Here is an 18310-nt window from a genome sequence, read left to right as displayed (position 1 = left end):
TGAGAGTGACTAAAAAGTTGTAAATTTTGGAAATTTTCGTGGACGCTGGTCCTAAAACGAATTGGTTAGAAAACAAATGACGGACAATCTATTAAGTTGAACATTTTTAGATTTTTACAGCTATGGTGAGAAACGTTTAAAATTTACAAACAACCCTGTCGCGTTCTTTGAGGTACAGTACACTGGTGATGCGACGAGAAGCATTTGACATTGACCGGTATCGGCACCCTCGGGATTTGGCACGCGCGCACACCCTACCTGGACCGTCTCTGAATCCATCATTAGCCATTCGTATCGAGCTATTTGACTAAGTGGATTGTTTTAAAATTTAAAAAGTAAAGAATATTTTATGATATTTTTATGTACGTTTCTTTACAAAGCTATATTTAATTATAATTTGCTTTAAAAGTATATTAATACAATTGAACAATATATTGTACCAGGTATGTATATCCACCGCACATTTTATTTCACCGAGTAAGTTTTTATAATTTATTTTTAATTTTAGCCCTTATATCGTGGCTAGCGACTCAGAACGTAATTGTGATATTAAAAATACAGTTAGAGAAGTCTACAGTTTTTACTGGCTTATCGAACAAATGAATACGAATGGACTCTAGACCCACGATACTCAACCTGCGGCCCGCGGGCCGAATGCGCTTTTGTGAGTGGCCCGGACGTGACCCGTAAACAATGCAATCAAAATATAAATTTTGAAATTTTTGCGGCAAAAAATAGATTCGGTCACTTCGCCCACACTGCTAAGTTCCTTTTATTCCTTTCTGTAAAAAAATGTGCTCAAATTTTACATTGTTCGCATCAACGTATCTGCGTGAAATGTCACTCAAAAATGAAATATGCAAAGAACATATATATAGAAATCGGCTTACTGATTCACACCTGGATGCCATTTTACGAGTAGCATGCAGCAGTTACAAGCCTAATTTAAATGAAATTGATGAAAAAATGTTTGGAATATCAACAGTCACACTAAATTTCTAGGGTGAGTGAGAAATTATATAAGTTTTTTTATTATAATCATTATGTTGCGGCCCGCGTGTAATAGCTATCACGTGTATGTGGCCCGAGAAAAAAAAGTTGAGTAACACTGCTCTAGACCATCACTGACGCGCAATTAACTGATTGTCCCTGGAAGTCAGCTTCTTACAGAAACACAGCTTCCCTGTCATCAAATGTCACAGCACACCACTGTTATTTACCTGCTGATAGTTATTTATAATACAGGGCGATATAAAAAAAGACTTTACAGCTTTGAAAACTTATTAAATTTTAGTCAGAATAAATAGAATCGGTTGAGACATTCCAGCAAAATACATCAAGTTTTACCTCGACAGTCATTTTGGTTCGATGTAAGCATCATTTGTGATGTTGCAGACCTGAAATTCCATCCGAATTCAATTTCTTACCAAACTCGAAGCAGCATATCTGTTGCTACTTTGATAACTGCGACGGTGAATCGAGGATTAAGCTCGGCGAAATTCACGGATACGAATAGATTAAACAATAGATCTTTAATGAGACCCGTAAAAAATTGAGAGGTATCAAATCTAGGGAACGTAGATGGCAATTGGTTCTACTCGACCAATCACCGACCTTGGAAATATTGAGGAAATTCCAGACATCGGGATTTCCGCAATAAACATTTTCCACAAGTCTTTTGAATTACCCTGTACAATACGTATTTTATACTTCAGGACTTTTTTCTTAAATTTTACAATTAGTCCTGAAAGTAATCCTATCATATTAGCCGCCTTGTCTATAATTATTAAAAGACATTTTGAAATATTAACACTTCACTAGCAAATTTTCAAATGCAGTCTGTTACAAAAGTATAGGAACGCCATAAATTTTGTTTTTTCAAAATTTATTTTAAAATTATTTCTGGAAATATTATTAATTATTTTTATTATTATTTTAATTATTTTATCGGGTTTTTTTACATTTCATAAAGCAGCATAAATTTTTTTCAGAAATATTCATTTTTTGATGTATTACAAAAGTATAGGTACACTTTCTAAAATTACATAAAAATAGCTATTCATAAAGTCCTCTTCAGTATTTTCATTATGTAAATCAACATATTTAAACATTAATATTATTGCTTTATTTCAAATATCAATTGATTCATCCAATAGAAATTTTAAAAAAAAATGGTTTTTCCTATTGTAACTGATTACCGAAGATTTCCGTCATTGTGACGTGTCACGCAATTGTGTCCTTGGAAAAAGGAATTTATTCCCTCTTAATGTACAGGGTGTCCATAAAGTCCGTGTGCAATTTAAGAAATTTATAATTTTATTAGTATTTGTGATAGAGAAATTATGTAGAATGTATAGGAAATAAGAAAATCTATACACATATTTTTTGTTTTATTGTATTTTATTAAGTTTCCACACGTCCACCATTATTAGTAACACAAAGAGTAATACGATTTTTAGTTCTCTAAAGTTTAAAGTTTCAAATAGTCGTTAAATTATTGTGTTGGAGAGTCACTAAGTAATTTTACCTAAAACTAGGTACTTTACGCTTTTTAATACTTATTACAGATTTTTTCTATCACAAATACTAATAAAGTTATACGTTTTTTAAACTGCATACGGACTTTATGGACACCCCGCAGCTTGACACGTAACAAATAACATTGTACGATGAAATTATCTTCTGTATTCTTTAGATTTTGTAACTTTAATTTTAAATGAAACTGAAAAGTGACCAGCTTCTTCAGGTATGCGAGTTTCTGTTAAATATTTTAAGAGAAGATTTCTAAATTTTGATATAGTTGAATGGTTTCTTTTAATTGCACGTATTTTCGATTATTCGGTCCATATACTGTGCACGATTTCGTGGTTCATATTCCATTTGACGCGACATAACTCATTTTTTTAAACAACTGTTTTTCTATTTGATTTCGAACATTCTGTGTCCACACAAATCATTTAAATTCTCTGTTATGATCCACACAAATTCATGTGTTATGGCCTTGTCGAACTCACATTTGGCTTTAATACACACGAAGTAATCCAAAAACAAGCTGACAATTATGATTTACTTATGAAATGAACAGAAATTAAATTATTAAACAAAACGTATTTCTATTGATAATTGAAATAATATATATTTAAGATGCTATTTAGCCTAAGTTCTTAAATAGGTCCTTAATTTGTTTATTAATTAACGTTTACAGTATAACGGATAGGCCTATATATTTTCAAATGCATGTTTATACAATCATCTGCATTTTGTACAACTATATGCAGATGATTATAAACGTATAAATTAGGAAAAACTTTGATTCTTTCCTTCTTATCTTGATTGAAATTGTAACAAAAAGTTAAACATTAGCATTATAATACATTATGAGCAAGAACAGAAATTAGCAAGGAAGAGATTATTGCATGATTAAATTGTTACAGAAAGGGGAGACACGAGTTCGGCCAAGCTCACGATGGGGCGGCTTGGGGGCGAGGGACGGGATCCGACATATTCAGATTGGATTCCGGGTTCCGAGCTGCCATTTTAACCGCTCGGCCATCCGGCCGTCGTATGATTGGGTTCCAATTGTATTGAATGGAGTAGCTTAACTATTTCATAATCAATGTGACGTCGAAAACAGTTTTTAATCATTCCGTCGTCGTATTAAAAAAAATATATATATTCTTTTGTCTTAAATTTCTTCCGCTTACGATTATTCTATTTTAGGAAGATGATGTAAAGTTTGAACAGTCGTAGAATTGTTCATATTGATTACTTATTCAGCCAATACAAAATAAATATGCAAGTAAAAATTATAAAATGCATTTAACTACTTTATAATATACAAATATGAATACCGATGAAGTTCCATTTTCTTAATTCGGGTTTTTTTTTCTTTTGACAAAAAATCTTCATAAAATTTCCTTTCAATAAGTCTTTGTATTCATTATATAACATGCACAATTATTCAGATGATGATGATAATTGTACAAAAAAGGAAGAAATCATTTATTGGTCGAATACATCACAATAAACAATTCATTGGGCTGCAATTTGAAAAAAGTGTAGATATATGAATTCCTACTGTGGTCCGTCTGTCTTTCCTTAATCTCGAGAACCAAGTTAGATTGATGAAAGACGAGACCAGATATGATATGGAAACCTTAGAAGTAGGATGTCCCGATAAGAACTTCCGGTGCAAATCGAAAGTCGGGTCATTTCAATTTAAAAATTTCCCCCAAAAGGTGTTAGATAGATGAACGGCACGACTCTGTTGTTAAAGGAAAAGTATGATGTAGGATACAGTATGATACAGGGGCAAGCCACTACTAATTTGAGGTGGAGAGCATATATTTTAGATTAAATAAATTAAAAATATGATTAAAAATTGCAGTCCGGCATTGTGACGACGTCACAATAAATAATTGCTGGTTATTATAAGAATTTAACTTAAATTTTATTCATTATTTTTTCGACACACAAATGAAATGAAATTTTTATAAATTAGATTCAAGTAACAATGATTAAAATGAATTTTAAAACTCATACAAACCATATATGATTAAATAGATTTGAAGATAAATATCCAAAATAATAAAATGCAAACAATGTGAATTTCAAAAACACTTGGAGGAAGTCGGGTAATGTTGTAATAGTCGAGGACAAAGAAAAATTTCGTTTTATTTGTACAGCTGAATAAATCTCGATAATGATGTTTCCGCTCTACATCTAAACTGAACATATAAAAGAGGAAATCGAGAACAACTTTTCGCGAATCACAAGACATGAAGTATCAGATAATCTTCCTGCTTCTTGCAGCTACGCTGATTTTGGTGGCTTGTCAGGAGGTAACTCCTGATAGTTCTACTACCGAAACAGGTTGGTAATCAAACCTAGTCACGTACAAAATTTAGTAATAAGTATTTAAAGTATTGTGACATAAATGTCCGTTGTATTAATTTAATAATTTCTTATCAGATATATTAATTAAAAAATATGCTTATTAAGTATACAGCTCACCAGTGGCGAGCGGTTCTATCGCTAAACACTGGGAGTTCGGTCGTGGAGTTTTCCGGGTTTTCTCCACGTTTGTAACACCTGAATAGGGGCCAGTTTCCCTTAAAAGACTTCCCGGGAGGCATTCTTTCCCTTCGCACAACACCGCGCTCCAGAGAATGCAACGGGAATCGCTCTGAATGTAACTTCCCGGGATGCACCATGGCGCGTTACTAACCGCCTATTAACCCGCGCCAGGTGCTCGCCGACGTCAGGATGTTCTGATATGGCACGCAGAGATTAAGTATACAGTACTTTGTATTTATTAATACAGTATATTAGAAGAGCATAGTTGGGCAAACAATAAAATCGAATTTTATGCGAATTATATCATTTTAAGTAATATATTATTTTGTTTATATTAAAACATTTTCGATTAATTTCTATAAAATTATATACTCGAATTTAATATTTATTCTACAGGTGGTGCTGAACCGGCCACTGAAGGTGGTGGCAAAAAAGATAAAGAAGGTAAAGTAACAGGTAAAGCGAACGCCTGTGGAAAAGGAAAAGGACAGAAGAAAGGCCTGAAGTGCGATGAACAAGAATAGAAATTTTCGTGTGTCAAAAAATGATAAAATAATTGATTTTTGACATTAAAATGTATTAAACCCTTCTTCGGTGTTGTTGAATATTTCCAAATTAAACGGATTATAGTAAATAGTTGATTGTAACAGAATTTTTTTTTTTAAATTTGAAACGTATCAAAATATAACTACTAAGAAATATAAACATTATCGCGAAAAGCCAACAAAAATTTTTTTCAAAGAAATATCGAGTAAAAAAATCTTGTTACGGACAATGCATGGAGGGGAGGAGTGGGATGGGGTGTCCAGGTTTTCGTGATAGTTTATATTGGGATTTCTCATTTCCCGGTATTTTGCTTGTCCCGGGATAGAATTATTTTTAAGATATACAAAATATCTTGAAATCAAATGATATAATTATTTTTCATTTTTCAAAGTAATTTAATACGTTCTGCAACCTCCAAAATCATATTAATAATGCCATGTAAGATATATATTAAAAATTACCTTTGAATTACGTAGAAATTTTCACAATTAGAAAAAAATTATTAAAGTTTGCTGGAAACTGCATACAACAACAACAACGTCTTTGAATTTGATATGGTCAATACTCCAATCACTCAATCTGGTTCTTATTTAACTAATGAAAAGTCCTGCAACTAAGAATGCCCTTTCCGATCTGGGTGGAATCGTCTTTCATGCATTTAAGAGAAGACGGATGTTGTGTGTGTGTTTTTTTTCTCCTGTAGCCTGTTTTCGAGATTGTAGTACTTCTTTTGCTCTCTAAGATTCTTGATTTGGCTACCTCGGCTGCTTTAATAAAAACATCAAGCTTATAGCCCGATAATTCGGCAGTTCGTTCGTTTTTAATAATCAGATTTATGAAGAAAAACTTTATACATGCAGACCTCGTACGCGTTTCTATCCTTTCCCAATTTGCACAACCTGGCATAATGCAGTTATTGAAGCTACTGGACATGGTTAAAAATTAAAACAGCATAAGCGCAATTATTCCAGATATTCCAGGTCCCGACAAGTAAAGAATTTTCAGAGTCCTGCCACAAATAAGCTACGTATTGATTATTGACCATTTGTGATAAGCCATAACGAGCAAAAATTTCAAAAACTAATAAGTAGGTTTAAAATTAATAAATACAAATGTATTCTGACAGCTTATGAGTTAATTATACTGTACTTTCTATTTGCAAAATTTCCTCAACCTTAACAAAATAAGAAAAAAGCGAATTTTTAAAAAATTTGCGGTTGAGAAACCCTAGTCTATATTATCCTTCTAGTCCCAAAGAACAAGTATGAAAAATTTAGTGCAGATCGGACAAAGGGTTTACGAGTTAATAAGGGAATGAAATAACGGTGAAAGTACTGATTTAAATTAATCGCAAAACGTCACGTCACACGGGTAGTCAATTGACCCATAAAATGTTAAAATTTAAAAACTTGGCTATAATTTTATAGATACTGGATATTTTAAATAAAACTTTCAAAAGAACCACAAAAAAAGGAAATCGGCTCTCGAAAGAGCTATTTAAGCATACGTAGACTCCTAGATTTTCCGGTAGCTTGGTGTCGCTAAAATCTCTCGTTGTAAATCTAGGGGGAAAATGCTAAATTTGGAATTGCGAGTCCAGAACGATCCAACGAATTTATTACAAATTTGAGTCTTCCGCAGTACTCATCGCAAACACTAAATATTTTAAATTTCATCCAAATCCGTTCACTGGTCTTGGATATTAACGGTCAAATTCGGCACTTTCACATTACAGGTGTGGCCGAGCTCTTACCATAGAGGGCGATAGCGCTCTATGATCACAGAATATTGAGCTTTTTAAGACGAAAATAGTGCAATGTTCATTCAACCATAATTTGGAAAAACGCGCAAATTGAACGAACATTTATTTATTGTGGCAGCGTCACAATGCCGGGCTGCAATTTTTAATCACCCTTAATTTAATAAAATCACTTGACATTCCGGTCTGGATCGGAAGTCAAGAAGTTAATGGGAAATCACGCTCTAAGCTTTCCATATCTAGTCTAGATTTAGTGGTCTCGCTCCTGCACATCATACTTCTGATAACAATCGAGTCATGCTGGTCATCTAACACCGAAAAAATTTTGAATTGAAATCACGTGATTTCCAATCCAGATCGGAAGTTTTTATAGTTAATTGGAGTCTCCGATCTCTAAGTTTTCCACGTCTGGTCTCGATTTTTATCTATCTAGCTCTGTTCTCGAGATTAACGAAACACAAACAATAGTGGGAATGTAGCCTATAATCTGCAATTTGAAAATTGCAGCCGAATCATTTGCACAAATAATAATGATTAATATACAAGATCTTCCAAAATGAATACCACCATTTTAAATTACTGTTAATTATTTTGAGTATAAGATGTACACCAATCTATATAATAACTATCACAGTTTCATTTATCTGTATTCAAAGGTCTTGTTGTCTACTACCTCTATATCAATCAATCAATCAATCAATCCATTAATGTATGAACCTTAGTTCGTTAGGAGGTGGTAATTTGTTACAAAAACAGAAATCAATAGTAACATAATACAATATTTAACAAGTTAATTTAGTACAAAGTAAAATATAAAGTAATAATACCTCTATGATATGCCATAAAGAAAAATAGTGTCTCTGCAACAGAGAAGACACTTCATGTTCTGCAATTTTCAAATTGAAATCACTCATTGTGCAACATGAGTAATCTGCAGGAATTGTGTGAGCATGATTAATCTGTAAAACTGGGGATGCTGTGGGAGGGGTGATAGATATGATATATTGTAGCAAGTATAGGAAGAATTTGAGTATAGGTTGGGTGTATTATTTGTGACACATGAAGAAATTGTAATGAGCAAATGTGAAATTGATAGTTTTCTGTTTAAATGTGCATTACAACATTCTTTTTGGAAAACCCTGTATGTCAATTTTCAGATAATTAAGTTAATTATTTTGCATGTAATTTATTTTGTAAAAGATTTTATATTATAGACTGCACTACTGTACAGGATATAAAGAAATTAAATGATCTAAAAAAAATTCATATTAATGAAAATGAAATTTAAAAAATATTTAAAACACTTTAGTATAGACTTAACAAAACAAAAAGTTCGTTTGCACAAAATTAATGATAAAAATATTTAATCTCAATATAATAATTACGTAGATATTTATTGAAAAACAAAAAATATTTTAATATAACAAAAAATGTGATTCTATATCATCAAATTTAATAGATAAGTTTGCAAGTTCACTTTTTATTCAAATATTAAAAAATATTGTTTTAATAATAAAGTATTAACAATGACAATTTTTAATATAATAGTGTCACTAAATAAACTGTTAACTATTGTCATTTCCTTTATCAATTTTATATTTCTACATTCAGCAAAAAATCTATTAAAACAACTCAACAATTATTATAATTAGAAACTAATATTAAAAAATAACTGTAAGCATTATTACATTAAATAAATTTGCAGACTAATAAAGCTTCTGAATATTTTAAAAATCACTTTCACATTCCTCTTCCGTTTATCCTCTTAACGTTTGAATACTTTTCCACGTAAGTGCGCGGAACGAAATTTGTTTCTTTTGATTTTTCTTTGAATTTATAATCTGTCTTTGAATGATAGTAATTTTTATCCTTTTTGTACTTGTGTATTTTCTCTTCTTTCCTATTTTTCTTTGACCAATGTTCTTTGATATTGAACCATTTCTGATCCAATTTCTTAAAAATTTCTGATATCTTTGAATATAACTTTTTTGTTTTAAATTCGTACGGTTTTTCATTATCTTTAAAATTTTGAATAGCCTTTTTACATTTCTGAATTGCAATATAAATCATTTCTTTCATTTTTTTGGTAGTTTTATTTATAGCATGAGTGCAATCGGTGCCACAAAAAGAGCTGCTGAAATTTTCAAGTTCTGCTAATTTCTTTTTGACATTCATTCGAATTTCTTGAATATTAAACTTGTTGTAAATATCTTCAGTAAGGAAATTAACTTGATTAAACAGACTGGATAAGACATCATTAATTGCAATATTAAAAGACTTAGTATCTTGATTGTCATGTCTTAAATATGACTCAACCCAATTGAAATCATAGGTGAGAGTTGGAAATTTCTCTTTCCAATAATTGTAAACAATTGTAAATGTATTGTTTTGAGTATTATTTTGTAAATCATTATTATTATTATTATCATTATAAAAAGTTGTATTGCTTTCAATCTGAGGATTTATTAAAGGATTTCCATAACGAAGACGAGCAACAGCAGTTTTTAATTCCTCGTTTTCAGATATCATTTGATTAATATGATCTTTCACATTATTTATTTTCTCATTTATTGAAACTACTTTTAATTCGTCTTTTCTATTTTCATCTGTTTGAGAACTCCATCTTGATTCAATTTGACTGGTCAAGCAATGCAGTGTGTCTCGAAGTTCATGATTTTCTTCCTGCAGTTGATATATTTTAACTTCCTGAGCTTGAAATATGTTTTCTTTTTGTAAATGCTGATTTATATCTTTGTTTCTTTTAATATCAAATTGCATGGAACTATTTATCTGTTCATTTATTCCAGGATATGAATATAAACCATTGTTTGAAAATTCTTTATGCAGATTCTACAAAAAAACATAATTAATTAATTAGATCTAATGATAATAAAATTAATTAAACTTATACAGAAGTTAATATTTAATTCATTTACTTTAAATGTATTAAAATAATATATTTATCACAAAAATAAAATTTACTAGCTATCTCTAATTTCAATAACAATTTTACACATACTATTTGCTATATCATACAGTCCAGCATGTCTCAGAGATTTGCACCCAAAAACAAAACCTGGTTACAAAGGTTATAAAATTAAACAGCTGACTATTAAAATGTTTTATAATTGAATTTTAGGATACAACTGCATAGTTTAGGCTCTGAAGTTAACATAAAACAATATGTTAAAATTACAAATTAATAAAACCAAGGTGTACAATCTTTGGTTTAAAAAAAAGCCATTTCAAATCAATGGAAACGTACAATTAGCAGAACAGTGCTACTGTACTTTCAGGCATATAAAACAACCCCCGACTTTTACAGTTAAAATATAGAGTTTGGGATATACTTGCCATATGGGACTACCGTACTTTCTGGCGTATAAGACGACCCCCGACTTTTGAGAAGATTTTCCTGGGTTAAAAAGTCGTCTTATATGCCAGAAAATATGATAATTAAGAAACAATATATTTCCAGCCATATGAAGATCTGAATAACAGTGTATGGGATCAGTTCACAGCAATCAGAGAAAAAGTTCTGTTGTCAGGATCTATTTTACAGCAAAAAGCTCTGGAGCTCACTCATCTAAAAGATTTGATAGATTTTAAGGTTTTTATAATATTGCTAGAAAAATTCAGAAACCAGACAAGGGATTCTTTTTAAAAATTGATGTAGAAAAGCTAAAGATATTAACACCAAAATTGTGACAATCTGAAAAGAAAAACTGAAGCAAACATTACTGTATATGGTTTCCATGATTTGTACAATTGCAAGAAGACAGTACTATTTTACAGACCAAGTAAGTCCTGTTGTGCTAAGACACAAAAATTGTTCAAGAAAAATGATATTCAAAGAAAGACTGACATTTTTTCTATGTTGCAATATGAATGGCAAACTAGGCTGTCGAGAGCTGGTATAGGATCAAGTATAGAGCAGGCTGCTTTAGCCATTTGATTAAATGAAATACGGGATATCCTTGTTAATTCAAACTCGGATAGTTCAAAATCCTGTTAGTTTGTAATTGTACTTTTGTCCCAGCCAGGGATATAGAGATTTACATGTTAAGGAATTCAGTTAGTTTGAAATATGGCTACTTCAAAATTCAAAGTGAAAATTCTGTCTAAACAGTGTTGTTGTGTGTATGTTAACTCATTCGTTTAGATTGAAGTGCCTCCATGTTAAAAGAAAACAATAGACCAAGAACAACTCAAATCTGGCATTGCTTTTACAATAGCACGTTTTCAGGTGTCACCTTAACCACGGACTACTTTTTTTCTCTTATCTCATAAAATACGGCTGGGTTTCAGGATTGCAAGATTGGGCTATGAGTAGCAGATTGAGATATTTGTAGTGCTCTAGGCTACTACATTTGGGCATCTTACTACTTTTTGGGCCACTTTTAAAATAACCTGGGCTACATTTTGAGGAATTCTGCTTTACTTTTTATGAAACCTATCTGGCAACCTATGAGGTTCTTACCAGACATGCTGTTTACCTGCAGTTTATTTATATTACCGTATTATTATTAATTATTAATCTGTATTCCTAGCTATATTCCATTTGCTTAATAAATTACATCTATTATAGTGAATCTGGCACATTGTATAGAAATATGTAAATCTTGAATACTTGATAGTTTGAAGTTGTGATTATTTTGCCCTTGAATTTCAAACTAACAAGGATTTCCTAGATATAGAATGTTTCTTTATTAATAAAAAGCAGTGTTAAAGATTTTATTTTCTGTTATTAAAAATAATGTTAATTTTATAGGATTAGAATCACTTTGAGCTCTAAGTTTTCTCCAGGAAGAAACTCCAGCTACCACTCTCAACAACTGACAGCAAATTATTAATCTTAAGAAATTATTAGTCATAGAAAAATCAAAAATCATCCAAGTATTTTGGCAAAATTAATAAAAGGTTGAAAACACTTTAAAAAGACTGGATTCAAGATTTGCCAGTGATATGGGAATTTAATACAAATGCTGGATTACAGCCACAATAATGGAGAACTTGCTAAACATAATTTCATTATACACACCTCAAAAGCAAAACTGCAACACTATGAAGGAATGTGCATAGCTACATGCAAATTGCAGGACCAGTAGATGTGATAGGATATGCAAATGATTAAGTTTGTGTACACATTGGGTCATACGGTATCCAGTTTCAGGCTTTAAAGACCATCAGCCAGTTTGGGCCGAAATTGCTATCAGCAATGGTTCATGGTAACCAAACTTTCAAAGAAGCATAGAAAATGCCTCGGAGATGATAGTGAACTGAATACCATCAGTTAACAACTGAGAAACGAGATCATATCCTGGAGCTATGCAACCTTGGTCTGTCAATGTGCACAGTTGCCACACGTATTATGATGCAAGTACCATCCTGTGATGTGTGACTTGATGTATGCAGGAACATCTGTAAACATGCCGAAGAGCTAGTAGATCGTAGTGGCACAAGACAGAGAGCAAAGACTGGCAAGATTCACTGAATGGCCTATTGGGACCCATTTGCATGCACATGACATCTGAAGCTGCTTGTCGCCATCAATAGGTGCATCTGTGTCCACTCAAACCATTCACAACAGATTGAATTAAGTCAAGATGCATGCATGGCAACCAGCAACCAGGGTGTCATTAATTGCTCGATACAGGGCTGCACATCTGGCATGGTGTCATTGTCATTGTAAGTGGAGCATTGCATGACATCAGATATTATTTACAGATGAATCCCACTACCGTAAGACAATGACAGCCACGGACAGGTTTGGCAGTATCCTGGGGAATGCTATGTGCCAGTCCTTTTCCAATGTTACACAGGCATCTTGTTCAATCAACAAACAGTACTTGTGCACATTTTTGGTGCTCTCACAACAAACCAGTAAGTCACACAAATTGTGGGGCCTGTGGTGCTGGCCACTGGTGCAAGCTGCTGGTTCAAGCTACTGGTGCAAGCTGCACCTGACACGGTGTTCCAACAAGACAACGCTCAACTTTATGTTATGCGGCAAACTCTCACCGACCTGAACAGAATTCACATCCTTCCCTAGCTGGCAGCCTTGCTGGATCTCTCTCCCATTAAATATCTGTGGGACCTTGTCCAATGTGAGGTGCACATATCATATATGACATGCATGCTGCAGTGGAAGTAGCTTGGCAAGGGATACCTTAGGTAACCATTAATTGCCTCATTCATAGTATGCCTCACTATAAAGCAGCCTGAATAGCTGTCTGTGGAAGCCATATTCGTTACTAAATAAACAGATGTCTGTTGCATATAACTTTTGTTGCATATACTGTTAATCATTTGCATATGTCTTTCACCTCTACCAATCCTGTAATATGCATGAGGCTATGCATATTCCCTCACAGTGTTGTGATTTCTGCAGAGTGTAAAAATGTAAAAGGAAAACAATGTTACAAACCATCCCCACATCATATCACAAATGTTTAATTGGTGTATTTTATGAGCAACACTACTCCAGTTTTGGGGCCCCTAGATCATACATATTGTTAAAGCTCATTATTGATGGTTGATGATTCAGGCATTACTTGTTGAATGTGACATATGGAATAATACTTGGGAATCATCTAAAATGTTTTTCAGAATTGGATGTCATTGAAGAGCTGAAAGCATTCCTTAAGCTCCGAGATAAAATCTTCAGTTTCATAATGCTTTGAAAAGGCTGGCTGGATTCAAGAGTTTTTTTTGATTTCTGAAGAAGACAATCTTTCAATCCAGCAGCAATTTCAAGACATTCTAGAAGAGGTAACATTAATAACAAAAAGTAATATTTTTTTCTGTTGATGCATGTAGATAATTTTAGTTAAGTTATCTATCATAAAAAAGAGTTTAATTAGTTCTTTTATGATTAGCTCAGTAATAATTTTGAGAATAAATAATGCCTCCCAGATTAACAATGTGGGCAGGAAGAGTGACATCAATTTTTTTTTTTTTTTAAGTTAAATTTAAACGAACATAGGCACAAGAACAGCATATGCAGAGAGATAAATTAGTATAAAATAACTATAAAATTACATAAAATAATAAGATAAATATTTACATTCCATTAGTAAACATGTTATGGTATTACCTATTTGCTGTAATTCTAAATTTACTAATTGCATGTAAATGTTTATTTTATTATTTTATGTAATTTTATTGTTATTTCATACTAATTTGGCACATGCTGTTCTCATGCCTATGTTGGTTTAAATTTAACTTAAAAAAATAATAATAATTTTGAGTTAAGAATTTAACAATAGTCTAAAACCACCAGTAACAAAAATAAAGCTTTGAATGATGTTCATACACAACTAACAGCAACAGTAACTAATGGATTATCAGCTTCTTATTTACAGTTGCAACATGAACAGGATTTAGTTAGTTCAAGTATACCTAAGCAATAGAAAAAATATAATTCTTCATTGTCATGCTCTTCCTTTCACAAAGTTTTTTGACTATATTGTTTTGGGTGAGCAATTTTGTCAATGTATGCATACACAGTACATTAAGTGATAGTACTATATTAAATTGTTTTATTGACAAACTCTAATAAAGATGTTTTCATTGAAAGAGTAACTGAGTTGTATGCCAAGAAACTAACTATATTTCTATTCAAAATCAATTTCTTCCAAAGAAACTGTATGAAATAAATCATGTTAAAAGTTACAGTTAAAAGTTTTTTAAAAATCAGTCATGTACTTGTAATTAATTAAAAAACATCCAAACAATTATATCATAAATTCAGTACAGATTGTAATCTTATTGTCAGAGTGTTAATCTTTCTGCTGATTATCATGGCATTATTGATGTTTATCACTTTGACAAAACCATCAAACTATTCTGTAGTGCAAATTTAATGGTCTCTAATTTACTAAATAATTAGTGTGTGGCGACCAGTTAATTTATCTCAAACGCACGAGATGGCGCCACTCCTCCAGAACGTTCACAATAGCCTCTACACCAAAAACCTTTTATAGTTTAGCCCAGTGGATTCTGGTATAGCGAGAGCCGCTTGTTCTTGGGCAACTTCAGCAAGAGCACGTGTTAGCTCCCAAGTACCTTTGTACAGTTTGGTATTAAATAAATATTGTTATAGTTTTAATGGTAGCCGTGGACTTTACTTAATTCCGTTGCTGCATCTCGATAAGCGACGTCTGTGTAATGATGGAAATGAATGGGCGATGGATCGCCACTTCTTTGATCCCACGTGTGGTCCGCCATTGCCCTCAAGTGTATAAAGAATAAGTAGGATAAAACAAGTTATTTCTTATTCATTCTCATAAAGCCAGACAAAGATAGTAAGAATAAAAAAATTTGTTTAAGAAACATGTTAGATCAATTAGTTAGTTGATCTAATTCTTATACATTTAGCTCCAACACAAAATTCTGTCATATCCCTTGAGTGAAAATAGAATTCCTTTTTGGAATGTAATTTACACTAAAAAAAAAACACATTACGTAATATACTTAAACAAACCATAGCTAATAATTTTATAATCATATATACTTTTTACAATTTCATTAATTATTATTATTTTGGAATTAATTTCCTTTCTGCAGTTTCCTTTCTTTATTTCTGCATTTATTTTTAAAACTCTTTTACTATGTTATAAATATCTTATACTAGATAGTTTAGAAATGTTATTTAATAAAACTAAAGATTAAAATTTACCTGCAGAGTACAAATACTTAAACTTACCATTAGTTTTTGATCAATTTCTATTTTTTCTTTAATACAGAAAACAAGTTCATCTTGCAACTGTTTTAATTTCAAAACTTGCCTTCTAGCTATCTCTCTTTCATGCCACCACTGCCTAGACATTCCTATTGAGATTAAGAGATTTATAATGAATTTCAGTTCAAAAGTTACAAAGATTAATTGAAATCTTAATTATAATTTTAAATAATTTTTTAAATTAAATCAACAGATATTATGACTTATCAAACTAATTGTTAACTAATAACTTTTCATAACTAACTAATGTAATTAATGAAATCTACAATACTAATAAACCTGATAAATTTTAAAAAAGCCTAGAATGACTTTGCATAGAACTGCCTCCAAATAAAAGCAATATTGTTCCAATTAGTGTTCTATTTGTTAAGAATGTATCTTGAGTGTTAACCAAAGTATTGCTGTAAAATAAAGTTAATAGAGATTTTCATTTATTTTCAATGAAAAGATTTAAGTAATTTATACTATTGTAGTGCTTGTGAATAACAATTAAAATGATTAACATTTAATGTTTAAAACACTGTTTAAGAATAACAGATAACAATTGCATGTTATCAACCACACAATTGAAGCTAATAGCATGAAAAGACAACTTAAAATGTCTATTTACCAAAGATAATGATAATAACTGAGTTGTGATTTCAATAAGCAAAGTTTTTATAGTTCATTTTAACATTTTAACTTAAATGTTTTAGAACCTATTATAGAGGCTACAGTATTTATTTTTGTGTAATAATATAAATCCATTATATAAATAAATAAATTATTGTTAAAAAACATGAATAAAAGCAATATTCAAAGTATTCAAAACTACAAAGTCTATATAGTGTGTGTATATATATATAATGATGTGAAATGTATAAACTGGCAACTTTTTTACCCAATTTGACCTGATGTTTTCAACACTTAAGTAAATTTTGACACTCAGAAAATTTCCAATAAAACTGACTATTGTTTGTTTTCACTATCATTTTAATTTGGTTTTGATGATTTTTTTTAAGCTACATGACCAGCATTTTATCCTAATTTACTAGTTTTTAAGTCATTGTTTTCCATTTATTCATGTAAGAATTTCAAAAGGTGTGTTGATGTCATGAATATCATTTTTAATGTCAATTTCAAGAAGTCTTGCAAATAAAAATAAGTGCGATATTATGAATAATGCATTAACATACTAGTAATTCACCATTAACAGCTTATGATGTCAAAAAATAATTGGAATCACACATTCTAGAAATAATCTGTTGAGAGAAAAACAATAAACACAAAAATCAATATAATTCATAACACATTATTCCTAGTGTGTGACTTCCAGCTTACTGCTACAAAATAATTTTTAAAAAAATTAACAACAGTTATTTCCTTTCATGTTAAGATTCAAACATAAAAAAGATACACAATGACTACTTTAAAAAATTAGACTTTACAATAAAAATATTAAATTTTTTTTAACTTTAATTTTTTATGAAATTAACTGTAAAAAAAAAACTGAATTTACTTAATCTTCATTCAATTACCATGTAAGAAAAATAAATGAAATAGTAATAAAATCAAACAATTTTGTCATATCTACGACATAGTCCAACATATTCAATAACTTTCAGCTAATAAAAGCTCTTTCTCTGAACTAACCACTGCTTACAAGAGGCCTTTTTGAATGTGTACATAGATAGTCACTGCTTTTTATTCATATGTTTAAACAAACCCTTAATTCATTTAGTCATCGTTCTGTTTTTTTTTTTTTTTATCTCCACAGTTTTGCAATTTAACCTGAGGTAAAGAGACATTACCTTTACTGGGATTACCTGTTGAATTTTGAAACAACCATATTGTTGTTTAGAAAATAAAGCAATATAAACTTGCTTAAATGAAAAAAAAAAAAAAAACTATTATTTAGTTTGACAAGTGCATTATAAACATCATAAACAATAAAAAAAATAATATTTACCATTAGTCTTATTTTATCTACATACATGTGTAGTATGTAAATTTATTGATTATTGTGTTGATGTCAATTATGTGAAATGATGTCATGTTAATGTCTACATTTTTCACATTGTTTGATGATACTTATGATCTGAGATTTATTGCAATGGACAGTTATGTTAATTATAAAGTGCTAAAGCTATTCTAAAACAGAATAAAAATGCAACCTACTAATGACCAAGTGGATAAAACAAAAAATT

General features: G+C 31.0%; 1 protein-coding gene and 1 long non-coding RNA gene across 3 annotated transcripts in view; one reads left to right on the top strand and one right to left on the bottom strand.

The window, feature by feature from the left end:
• The first annotated feature begins 4740 nt into the window (after positions 1-4740).
• On the top strand, positions 4741-5665 carry LOC136978649 (uncharacterized). The gene is made up of 2 exons (XR_010881260.1): positions 4741-4872; positions 5473-5665. It is a non-coding gene; the product is annotated as an uncharacterized lncRNA (long non-coding RNA).
• A 3176-nt stretch (positions 5666-8841) lies between these two features.
• Positions 8842-18310, bottom strand: part of LOC136978739 (putative leucine-rich repeat-containing protein DDB_G0290503) — a 37814-nt gene continuing 28345 nt past the window's right edge. For both annotated transcript variants that reach the window (XM_067274535.1, XM_067274536.1), the window contains 2 exons: positions 16089-16213; positions 8842-10231 (listed from right to left, as the gene is read on the bottom strand). In XM_067274535.1, the coding sequence (XP_067130636.1) occupies positions 9122-10231; positions 16089-16213 (1235 nt within the window). In that variant the 3' untranslated portion in view covers positions 8842-9121. The remainder of the gene's footprint in view (positions 10232-16088; positions 16214-18310) is intronic.

Source organism: Centruroides vittatus, unplaced genomic scaffold (assembly GCF_030686945.1).
Source record: "Centruroides vittatus isolate TY-2023 unplaced genomic scaffold, ASM3068694v2 contig_549, whole genome shotgun sequence".
NCBI lineage: Eukaryota > Metazoa > Arthropoda > Arachnida > Scorpiones > Buthidae > Centruroides > Centruroides vittatus.
Note: the sequence above shows the minus strand (reverse complement) of the source record. Positions and strands in the feature narration are given on the sequence as shown.